The sequence below is a fragment of the Xenopus tropicalis genome, chromosome 3 (genome assembly GCF_000004195.4).
Source record: "Xenopus tropicalis strain Nigerian chromosome 3, UCB_Xtro_10.0, whole genome shotgun sequence".
NCBI classification, from domain to species: Eukaryota; Metazoa; Chordata; class Amphibia; order Anura; family Pipidae; genus Xenopus; species Xenopus tropicalis.
In genome coordinates, this window is record NC_030679.2 from 111,191,421 (window position 1) to 111,203,930 (window position 12,510).

The 12,510-nt window shown below is 40.8% G+C and overlaps 1 protein-coding gene across 1 annotated transcript in view; it reads right to left on the reverse strand.

The window, feature by feature from the left end:
• Positions 1–4,904: 4,904 nt before the first annotated feature.
• agbl1 (ATP/GTP binding protein-like 1) overlaps positions 4,905–12,510 on the reverse strand; it is a 247,638-nt gene continuing 240,032 nt past the window's right edge. The window contains exon 23 of the mRNA XM_002933316.4: positions 4,905–8,976. Within this exon, the coding sequence (XP_002933362.2) occupies positions 8,649–8,976 (328 nt within the window). The 3' untranslated portion in view covers positions 4,905–8,648. The remainder of the gene's footprint in view (positions 8,977–12,510) is intronic.

Consider the following 12,510-nt stretch of genomic DNA (forward strand, 5'->3'; position numbering starts at 1 on the left):
TACTGAGTAGGAACAACGTGGACATTCTGCAGTGAAAGAGCTGCACATACTCTCGTTGATGAAAGCTCTTAGTACTGTTGCTTTGCAATGCCTGGCAAGTTGCCTGTATTTAACTCCAGTTCAGCTCAAAATAATTACTATGGGGGCCAAGAGGTAAAACCCTGCTGAAAGTAATATGTTTTCTTATGTCTGTCTCATCTACTGACATTTAACAGCGGACTCAATACATTGATTGTCATAATAACATGCAGCTAATGTGCAGACAGATAATCCAAACGCAGCAGACAATAATTTATTATGAAAAAGATGAAATGGAATATTTAAAAACCATTTCAGTTGTAGGTTTCATTTTAATTTTCCCTATCTCATGGGCGGTGATGCCAGTAATCTTTGCTTGATATAACTGGGAATAAACTCTAATTAGTTTTATTTTACTACACATGGTAAGCACTTAGGGTTCTGCAGATTGAAAATGCCTCTGGGCCTCTGTATTTTAAGCCGTAGAAAACTGCTCTGCATTTAAAAACAAAAGGGCTGAAATAAGACATGGAATAATAACAACCAAGAGTTAATGTAAAGTTGTTTGGCAAATTATTTTTATAAAAGCCATAGTTTTTCAGTCTTAGGTGGGGAGTGTGGCATCACCTAATTGCTTTCGTTTGTTGTGAATACTAATGGAACATTCTTTAAACTGAAGGACCTTTTCTGACCTCTACAGGCTGTCTGTGAGAAGAAGATCGAGGAATATAAAGAGGAATTAATAGACAAATAATAGACCCACGCACGTGTATTCATTTCTGTACAGTCAAGGTTCTACCGAAGATATTTTAAAAAAAAAATCACTTCTGCCAAGCCAAATTTCCACATTACCGCCACATTGTTTTTATTTTACAATAGATTGCGTTTCATGAGAAGGATCTTTATAATCTCATCAAAAGGTTACTGCCAAGCGAAAGTGTTATTAGATAAACTGAAGTCCTCAAACAACAACAGGCAACCTGCAGCCTTCCAGATGCTGTAAACCTAAACCTCCAGCATCCATCTGGTACCTAAAATGCGTTATTGTACTGTGCAACCCACACATTAACGCTGCTATTGTTCTTTGTAAGTCAGTCTGGGTCAGTATAAAGCACATTCCACTTAAGATTTGGAGAGATTACATAAATGCCTACAGGATATCTTTTTGGATTATTTAATAAGGCAAAATACACCCACCAACGTTTCTTTTGATATTCAGTCAACAATGGTTATTTGTTTTAGCAGTGTAATTAATTCTTTTATTGCAATTTGGTTTATAGGCTTTTTAATGGTTTTACATATATAATTCAGGTAACTGCCCATGTAAACCCTGCTTCCTCAGGTTTAGAGCTCAGTTGGCAGCTTATTCCCACCCTCATGCCTTCTATCCTGGGAACGTGCAGCCTGGTAGTCAATGGTCTTTGGTAAGATGTAGGTGGTGGTATGACCAGTCTGAGGGGCCTTAGATGCCCCTTTTGATACACTTTCTTATGGCCGTTTAGCTTAGGGATCTCCATGTACTACACAAAATTCTGAAAAAATGTAGGATCCTTTAAAAAGCTAGCATGACAAAAGCAGGATACACTAATGTGGCCATGTTTATGAATTTTTACAAAGGTACAATATGTTTAACACATCTAGCTGTATAAAGGGACATGTGTCAATCCTGCAACAAGTGGGTGACATCATGAATGAATGTATGTAAGCTACAAAAATGTTAATCCCTTAGGCTGAAAGATAATTGGCTTCTTAAATTTCTATTAAGTGTTGTCAAGAAAGATACAGCCAGCCATTCCTGCTATTTTTTGATGGTTTTACTAAAGTGGGGAGACTTTTGCAAGGGTTTTCAGACAACTTGCTTACAGTAGCTTACAACTATTCATTGTGGTGGCTCTGGTCTGATGTTTTGCCTTAAGCATAGAGAATAACAGATTTTTCTTCCTGTCTCTATAGGCAGCACATAAAGAAATATGTTCTCTTGGCCCATAGGTAGGATAACAGCATAAATATCCTCCACTCCCTTCTGTTTCTAAAGATAGGACCTGTATCAAAGAGCTCCTGTGTTTGAAGATAAATGTATGTTCTGGGGCAATATTAAGTAGACTGCACACCCTTATAGAGGGTCTTTTCCTCTCCAGATAGGAAGTGTGCATCCTGGCAGCAGTTGATTTAGATGTAAGATACAAGTACAAATTCATCCTCATAAAAGTGAATCTCCCATGGTCTCCACTCTAGATTTCTTTCAAGAAGGATTTGCTAGCACCCAACATCCTCAAAGTACAAACTGCAGTACCGGAAGCATAAAGGGTTGAATCTCTAGCTGATCAACAAAATATTCATCAGAGCTGCTTTAGATTTAAGAGCCTAACATTTTTGTTGTATGCTAAGCTGGAAGTCTAACATAGTCTTCCCCATTTGAACAGCTAGAACAGGGATCCCCAACCTTTTTTACCTGTGAGCAACATTCAAATGTAAAAAGAGTTGGGGAGCAACACAAGCATGAAAAAGGTACCTGGAGGTGCCATATAAGGGCTATGATTGGCTATTTGGTAGCCCTTATGTGGACTTGTAGCCTACAGAAGGCTCTGTTTGGCTTCACACTGGGTTTTATGCATCCAAAACTTGCCTCCAAGCCAAGTATTCAAAAAATGAGCACTTACTTTGAGGCCACTGGGAGCAACATCCAAGGGGTTGGTGAGCAACATGTTGCTCACGAGCTACTGGTTGGGGATCACTGTGCTAGAATAATCCCACTGGCCTTTTTATTGGCAATTAGTGATGACCGAATCTGTCAATCTTTCAAAAGATTCAAGAAACGGTGGAAAATCGCGAAACGGCGAAAATAAAAATTGTCGCCCGCGGCTATTATTTTGTTGCACGGCTATTTTGTCACGACTCCATGCCTGGCGAAACATTTCGCCCATCACTATTGGCAATATATTCAGCCAGGAAAGTTGATGAATTCCAAGCCTTGTCATGAAAAGAACCATACTTCAGACCCACAGAAATTGCTTGAGACCTGATCCTTTATTTCCAAATTTTCAAAAAAATATTGTCTTACTTTTACAGCAATAAGTAAACTTACATATATACTGAAAAAAGTAAAGAAAAATCAACTGCTGGACTAAATGTCTTCAACAATCTTCTAGTTAACTTTTCGGATAGAAAAGATAAAGAAATGCCAAAAGCCTTTAACACAGGGGTGGGCAAACTACGGCCCGCGGGCCACATCCGGCCTGTTTGCCTTTTTAATCCGGCCCGAACGCACGGGGCGCAACCGTATAAAACTTCAGATGCAGCGGGAGCCGAGGGACTGACACAGCCGAAGGAGGCAGGAGGTCGCTGGAGGATGAAGCCAAAGGAAGCTGTAGGTCCGGGGGGGGGGGGAGCTGGTGGGAGGATGTTGAGGAGGAGGATGGGAAGGACGCTGGGGGGAACTGCAGGATGCTGAGGAATAGAGCTGGAGGATGCTGGGGGTGAGCTGAAGGATGCTGGGGAGGATGCTGGGGTGGGGAGCTGCAGGATGCTGGGTGGGAGCTGAGAGGCCCTGTGATTTCTAATGGCGGCCCTGGGCGTAGCGCTGGTCCGGCCCGGGCCGTCTGTAAGTCAATGTGGCCCCTGAGCCAAAAAGTTTGCCCACCCCTGCTTTAACACCTACTCAAACAGGTGTCAGCCTTATGGCCAGAGAAATAGGGTCCATTTGGACCAAATTCCAAAACACCACCATAGTCAAGACTGCTAAAGGCTTTAGACTGAATGGAGATACACGTGGGGAAGGGTTAGCCATACTACACTGCCTCATATACTCTGCTTGTGCTGTCTGTAGAGACAGGAGGTAAAATCTTGATTAATACTTAACTTAAAGGGATGGTTCACCTTAACTAGTACTTTATAGAATGGTCTATTCTTAGCATTTTTATAGTTTTTGAATTATTTGCCATGTTTTTCTGACTCTTTCCGTCTTTCAAATGGGAGTCACTGACCCCAGCAGCCAAAGAAATCATTGCTCTGTGAGCCTACAATTTTATTGTTATTGTTCTTTTTTATTACTTATCATTCTATGTAGGCCCCCATTGATTCATATTCCAGTCTCTCTTTCAATACCACTGGCTGGTTAATGGGTTAAATTGGACCCCAGCAACCAAATAGCCGCCATAATTACAAACTGAAGAAATACTGAATCAAAAGCTCAATGATTAAAAAAAATGCACATAATAAAAAATTAAGACCAATTGCAAATTCTCAGAATAGCACTTTCTGCATCATACTCAAAGTTAATTTAAAGGTGAACAGCCCCTTTAAATTCTGTTTTCCTTAGTCTCAAAGGCAGCACAGTTATTGGAAGATAGTGGGTAATATTTCCTCTACTGATAACCTAGTATCAGGGAAAGAGTTAATTGGTACGCCTCCCTTTCTGAATGTATTATTATTATTTATATAGTACCATCATTTCATGCAGGGCTTTACAAAATAAAGGAATACAAATAAAAAACCAGAACAGTTAACATATACAGACAAACATTTTTCCAAAAGATATCAACCGTTACAGTTGGATATTGGTAGGAGACAGTAGGGGGAGGGCCCTGTTCACAAGAGCTTACATTCTAAAATTATGAAATGGGGCATACACTAGCTCACACACTTTTAATAAACCAAGGTACAGGTATGGAATCCATTATCCAGAAACCCATTATCCAGAAAGTTCAGAATTACAGGAAGGCCATCTCCCATTGACTGAATTATAAGCAATAATTCTGATTTTTAAAAATGATTTCTTATTTTTCTTTGATAATAGAATAATACCTTCTACTTGATGTCAAGTAAGATACAATTAATCCTTTTTGGATGCAGAACACTACTACTGGGTTTATTTAATTTTTAAATGATTTTTTTTAGTAGACTTAAGGTATGGAGATCCAAATTACAGAAAGACCCCTTATCTGGAAAACCCCAGGTCCCGAGCATTCTGGATAATGGGTCCCATACCTGTATAGGACTAGTTTAAAATAAACATTTATACCATTCCCTCCCACAAAATATTACATTCCCTAACAAATAAAAGAATTCTTTCAATAAAGCAAGGGTTGAGTTCTGTTGGGTTTTCCAAATCCATGACTGGTTTGATCAAATTAACGAAGAGAAATAAAAATAAGCAGTTGCACAATACAGAATCCACCTATTGCAAATTACATAGAAATAGAACTATAAAACTCATCTCTAGTAGCAACCCATGATTATTAAACACAATTATATTTATTAAGCAAATATATTTAGACACTTCTGACTCATTATTGTTAAACATACATTTTTAAATGATTTTAAATATTAAATTCTCCTATTCAGTTTTACAATTTTATTATTCTAAATTCCATTGATTCAGAATATGACTTGCTGTTTGGTTGTTTTTTTTGCACAGAAAAACAAATTTGTATGTTTGATGTAATTCTTGCTAAAAATCATCAGGAATTGAATCATTTATACATTGATTTAGATACTCAGTCCCCTCCAGACTCCATGGATTCACCATCAGTTCCTGAGAATCAGCAGGGAGTATTGCATCAGCGCAGTCAGACTCAATAAGTAAAATAAAGAAGTCTAATTGTCATGTTACTTATTTCCTATAACAAACAGGTATTGTTTGCTGAATTCTTTGGTTGCGGAATTAATTGAAGGGGGGTGCCGCTTTATCAAATATATTACAGAGTTATTGTTAATGAAAAAGTAAATTAGAGGTCAGTCAGTAGCTCAGAAACAACAGAAACAAGAGAATTAATTCTGCCATGGCCTACAGCATATTATTCATTAACATTTCATTTAATAGGGCTCATTTTGTAATGCAAGTGCTAAGTGTATGCAAATTGCATTTTTTTCCTCTCAGTGAAACCTTTTACCCAGAATTTCAGAGTAATAACAGGAGCCTTCTAAAGAGCCAGCAAAGCAACTTGTTTGCAATTTACCAATGTAACTGCTTTGGTAAACCGGATCTTTATTTACACGTGCTAAATTGCCCTCGCAACCATTTAGGACTTTGCTTTCAATTTCTAAATTTAGTATTCAGATCAGAGCTCATTGCTTGCAATTGGTAAGTACATTGTGCAGTCTGTGTTACTTAATCAGTCCTGTTGCACCCAGGTTTGGTGGAGTGAGGGGGGGTGGTTTGCTAGAGTGAGATCAGGGGCTTCATTTGAGATGTGCCAGTGCATTAGATACCAGAAGCAGTGAAAGCATGTGGTTTATTAGGTGCAAGTGAAATGCTTGGGTAGGTACAGCATGCAAAGGAAGCATGGAAGTCCCTTACACTGCCACTGCCATGTACTTTGCACCTTGCACCTTATTCAGAAAATCGGAAGCAACCAGTATTTTTGCACAAAGTGCAAGTATGGAGAAGTTGATATACTGCTCAACCTTTTGCAAGTAGCTGCTAGACTGTGAGTAGTCTGCTAGGCTGTGAGTAGTCTGCTAGGCTGTGAGTAGGCTGCTAGGCTGTGAGTAGGCTGCTAGGCTGTGAGTAGGCTGCTAGACTGAGTAGGCTGCTAGACTGTGAGTAGCTGCTAGACTGTGAGTAGCTGCTAGACTGTGAGTAGCTGCTAGACTGTGAGTAGCTGCTAGACTGTGAGTAGCTGCTAGACTGTGACTAGGCTGCTAGACTGTGACTAGGCTGCTAGACTGCGAGTAGGCTGCTAGACTGCGAGTAGGCTGCTAGACTGCGAGTAGGCTGCTAGACTGTGAGTAGGCTGCTAGACTGAGTAGGCTGCTAGACTGTGAGTAGCTGCTAGACTGTGAGTAGCTGCTAGACTGTGAGTAGCTGCTAGACTGTGAGTAGCTGCTAGACTGTGACTAGGCTGCTAGACTGTGACTAGGCTTCTAGACTGCGAGTAGACTGCTAGACTGTGACTAGGCTGCTAGACTGTGACTAGGCTTCTAGACTGCGAGTAGGCTGCTAGACTGCGAGTAGGCTGCTAGGCTGCGAGTAGGCTGCTAGACTGCGAGTAGGCTGCTAGACTGAGTAGCCTGCTAGACTGTGAGTAGGCTGCTAGACTGTGAGTAGCTGCTAGACTGTGAGTAGCTGCTAGACTGTGAGTAGGCTGCTAGACTGTGAGTAGGCTGCTAGACTGTGAGTAGGCTGCTAGACTGTGAGTAGCTGCTAGGCTGTGAGTAGGCTGCTAGGCTGTGAGTAGGCTGCTAGACTGTGAGTAGGCTGCTAGACTGTGAGTAGCTGCTAGACTGTGAGTAGGCTGCTAGACTGTGAGTAGCTGCTAGACTGTGAGTAGCTGCTAGACTGTGAGTAGCTGCTAGACTGTGAGTAGCTGCTAGACTGTGAGTAGGCTGCTAGACTGTGAGTAGCTGCTAGACTGTGAGTAGGCTGCTAGACTGTGAGTAGGCTGCTAGACTGTGAGTAGGCTGCTAGACTGTGAGTAGGCTGCTAGACTGTGAGTAGCTGCTAGACTGTGAGTAGCTGCTAGACTGTGAGTAGCTGCTAGACTGTGAGCTGACACAAACTGCCACTGGTCAAATAGTATATCAAGGGCAAAGTATGCTGTATCACACCATTACTACAGAAATTAGTGCTTCAAAAGTGTTTTAATGGCACCACTGGGCTATACTTGAAGAACTCTTTTGTGAGTAGGCTGTTAGACTGTGAGTAGGGTGCTAGACTGTGAGTAGGGTGCTAGACTGTGAGTAGGCTGTTAGACTGTGAGTAGGCTGCTAGACTGTGAGTAGGCTGTTAGACTGTGAGTAGGCTGTTAGACTGTGAGTTGGCTGCTAGACTGTGAGTTGGCTGCTAGACTGTGAGTAGGCTGCTAGACTGTGAGTAGGCTGCTAGACTGTGAGTAAGGTGCTAGACTGTGAGTAAGGTGCTAGACTGTGAGTAGGGTGCTAGACTGTGAGTAGGCTGCTAGACTGTGAGTAGGCTGCTAGACTGTGAGTAGGGTGCTAGACTGTGAGTAGGGTGCTAGACTGTGAGCTGACACAAACTGCCACAGGTCACATAGTATATAAAGAGCAATGAGCGCTGTAGCACGCCACAACTACAGAAAATAGTGCTTCAAAAGTGCTTCAATGGCACCACTGGTCTATACATGATAAAGGGCCCAATGAGGCCCAAACCGTTGCCTTGTTTGTATCTGCAAGAGAAGCTACTGAAGTACTTTTAAAGCACTAATCTGTGGTGTGCTAAAATAAACACTGTGCTCTAAAGGAGTGTTTTTACAGGGAGGGATAATGCAAATTTGTGTACAGTTGCGCACTTTGCACAGGGCGAGCCCTAATGTGTTTTGCCATGACAGTCTTAAATATACATATTATACAGTAAACTCAAAATTCAATTTAAGAATCCGAGAATCAGTATCAATTCATTCATTCATTTTTTTTCTTTTTTTTACATTTTGTACAGGCCGGGATTGATTATGGTAAGGAATACACCTTGTAGTAATAGTGATTCAGGTGTGAATCCATCTCACAACACAAGCACAGCATTCCCAAGCGCCTGATTCATACATATTAAGTCTCACACTAGCAATTCACTCACCTCCTCCTAACAGCCCCCTGTCTAATCTGTTCATTGCAAATGTATTTTAAATGCAGCACAGAGAGACAAGCACTATATTAATGTGTGTGTAAAATATCTCCTAATATAGACAGCGTCCCATTTGCTGCTTGCTGGTGCAGTCATATCCCTGCTCGTAGTGAGACGTGCCGGCCTCTGGACAACAGCCATGTTGCTTTGATGTCTTGGCGAGGGATTTTGTCATTGCATCTTTGCTTTTCGAAGAGCAATGTTGCGTTTGCACATTAGAGCTTTGTGCGCCGGCCCTTGCTGTGTCATAACCATTGTCTGAAAATTTCTCCTTGCTGTTCATCTCCGAATCTGAGCACGCGGCCTCCTCATCTGAAAAGCTTTCAGTGTTGTAATCAATTTCTTCTGCACACAGGGGCTCATCATCTGTATCTGCGTTGCTGCAAATGACAACAAAGCAGGAATAAACACCATATGCATGATTAAATATTTCAGATATCAATCAGCTTTCAGCACAGCAAAGGGATTAAACAACTACATGGCATAATTACAAAACAACACTTCTACATTTAAATTCTAGGGGCCCTGACAGAAATCTTATTATAGCCTTCCATTCTTGAATCAAAGCCCTTCAGTGCTTGTTATTTACTGTGATGCTAGCTTGCTGTAGCAAATAGATTCCTAGGAAATGCTGGTGCTGTGTAACCTTCCTGTAGTTGTTTTCTATGTGCCTTTATAGTTATGTATCATGTAACGGTTAACCCTTGTAGCCTTGCCATATTACATTACTGCATCTCCCTAATGCTTGCTCTCACTATAGAGAGGCTCAGCCAATGAGAGGCTCAACCTAATGCTTGCTCTCACTATTAGAGAGGCTCAGCCTTATACTTGCTCTCACTATTAGAGCGGCTCATCCAATCAGAGGCTCAGCCTTATGCTTGCTCTCACTATTAGAGAGGCTCAGCCAATGACCAGGTGAACTTTTTGTAAATAAAATCCCTGCAGGGAACCTACTCTAAATGCTAATTGCCGACTTCATCCCCTACATTGGAAGGGTTCTTGGGCAGTTTTGTCATTTAAGTTGCAAAGTTCACTACAGTTCTTATCACCAATCAGAAATAAGCATCTACTGGTCACCTATTAAAAAGCAAATATCCTGTTGCTGCTCCTGGACAAATGTTGTGCCTTTTATCACATATAGAGGGTAATGGTTTATTTAAATACACTTACAAGATCTTATACTTAGGTTATAATTAGGGGCACATTTACTAAAATATGTGTTTTTTTTAAACCTTGAAACTCAACATAATATAAATTTGAAGTATTTTTGGGCTGAAAAGTTTGTAAACGTCACGAAAACAGTCCTGGCATTGAAGCCTTCCATAGGACTCAATGGCACTTGACAGATCAAACCTGGCGAAAATATAGTCCTGATGAAAGTGTAACTAAAGCCCAGCTGGGGAGGAGGGATTTCTTTACAACTATAGAGAAGGCTAACCCTGCAGCTGGGCCCCCCTGACCCCCAGGCTCCCCATGACATTGGGGTCAGTTTCCTTTATAGTTACACCAGTGCAAGGCATATCGGATAGGTAGAGCCCATTGGTAGACAAATGTCTGAGAGAATGAGAGTCAGATCAGAGCTGCATAATCATTCCTAAATAGAATGGCAAGCTTAGTTTTCCTAGGAACCAGCTGTTAGAATACACATATATAATGCTACAATGATACTGACCTGTGATATATACCTTCCGACTGTCTTTAAGTAAATTGCTGTTAGTATGTGTCTTTTAATATACAGTTATAAAAATAATTTGTCTTCTTAATCTTTTGTATGGATAATGTAAGTACAGGTAGATATTTAACTACTAAAGCAAAAGTAAATACAAAAATATATACATTTGGATTATACTGCACAGATCTTTATACAGATGTTGGTAGATGGTAGATAACAGAATAAAAAATAAAACAAATTAGATACTAAAAAACTGCTCTTGTGATCTAGAAAACGTCCTTATACGCTCTGACATCATGGCATTGATATTCCCAATAGTTCTGGACAGGATAAGGCTCAGTAAATCTAATGACTTCTTTCTGGTGTTTTTTAATATTTTACATTTTCCTTGTAGAACATGATTAGTTAGCTGTGGTATATAAATACTGCAGAGCTGCTTCTGTAGAACAGAATGGGTAAAGAAGCCATTAAAAGCTTTGATGCTTTGCTTTTCTTAGCATCTTAACACATCACTGCAAGGATGCATAGTAGATGGCTGTTGACAAGGGCAGTGTCAAGTTTCCACAGGAAGGATAACCACCAACTTACCCTTACGGTTACTTAATGCGTATATCCGTTCCTGGAACCCTTTCCCCAAGACACAAATAATGACATCCCGGTTTTCAGATAGAGAAGGTCACAGGTTTAATTACAGATTAAATACATTTACACTAACATCATCAATGTATTAACTTATCAACCAATATGTTTTTTCAACTGAGAAAAGAACCATATTCAAGGAATGCTTGCCCAAAAACCACTGCTATACTCCTTCCTTGGCTACCTGGTATGCCGGCCACCCAACCCTGTAGGGGGCAGATGTGCAAGTGAGAACCAGGTAATCAACTTGTCACCCCTCTTGTGGGACCCATGCCCGACAAGAGACTGCTTCTGCACCAGTTGGCTATTCAGCTGTAACAATCCATGGGCATAGGCCCCCAGGCAAGCATTCTACCGCCCGCTGTATATAAAATATTTCTGGACCCAAGTGAGTCCCCACCTGTCACTATTATGACCTCTCCTATAGGGCGGATGGAAGGGACGCTGCTCCGGTCTTGCGAAATGGCGCTGATTCTCCTGTGCGCTGCGCCCGTGTCTCTTCTCCTTACCTATTGCATAACTTCCTACTTACTCCTAGCCCTGTCACTGCCCTCCTCCCTGCACTGCGGGCCGTCCTATTTTCTCATATATCAACATATAACTGTAACCTATAAATTACATTCCAAGTTTATTTTATTTGAATAATTGGTGTCTTTACTTCTCTCAATCAATCCTAATTCTTCATAATATTTATATGTAATACTAGATCTGTCAGGACAAACTAAAGCTGCGATACATGTTAAGATTTTTCTCTCCCTAACAACCAATTTTAGTGCAATCTGACGAATCCATTAAATTATAGTAAGGTTAGTGGCCACTGAACGATCACACATCTAGCGATTTTTAATCTGACATTGGTTAGAAACCCAATGGGGAAGGTTTGAAAATTTTCATTTTTACCATTAAAATGTGTCCATTGTCCAGTTGTCTGCAGGGCCAAGCAGGTACAGTAGCACCCACAGTTTTCCTAGCTTTAACTAGATGATATCACACTTAAAATGGTCATTTTCGTTGATTGACAAATGGTCCTACGGTAACTAAAAGCTGTGGTACTCAGTAGAACCCAATCCTTTGTTATTATCTGGTTAATGTAAAGCATGTGACTTCTTTATAATATACTGTATAAGAAACCTGTTGTGGTGGAATGAGCTGTTATATCTGAAATGCTATTTCTCTCTGACATTGAAAGGCGGTAGTCATGGCAGGCATGGATTCCCGGCAAAATTTTTTCCGTGAATGGTCTACACTTGTAGGTGGTAGCAATTCTTTTTTCAGTGGTTTCTAAAGTACACAAGTACAGTAACCCATAACAACCAATCAGCAGGAAGTATTTACTGGTCATCTGTTTAAAAGCAAACATTTTATTGGTTTCTATGTGTTACTGCTAGGGATGTAGCGAACATCGCCAAAAATGTTCGCGGACCCGTTCGCGGACTTTCGGCAAAACTCGCAAATATTCGCAAACTTTGCGAACCCCATAGACTTCAATGGGAAGGCGAACTTTAAAACCTAGAAAAGCCATTTCTGGCCAGAAAACTGATTTTAAAGTTGTTTAAAGGGTGCCACGACCTGGACAGTGGCATGCAGGAGGGGGATCAAGCAA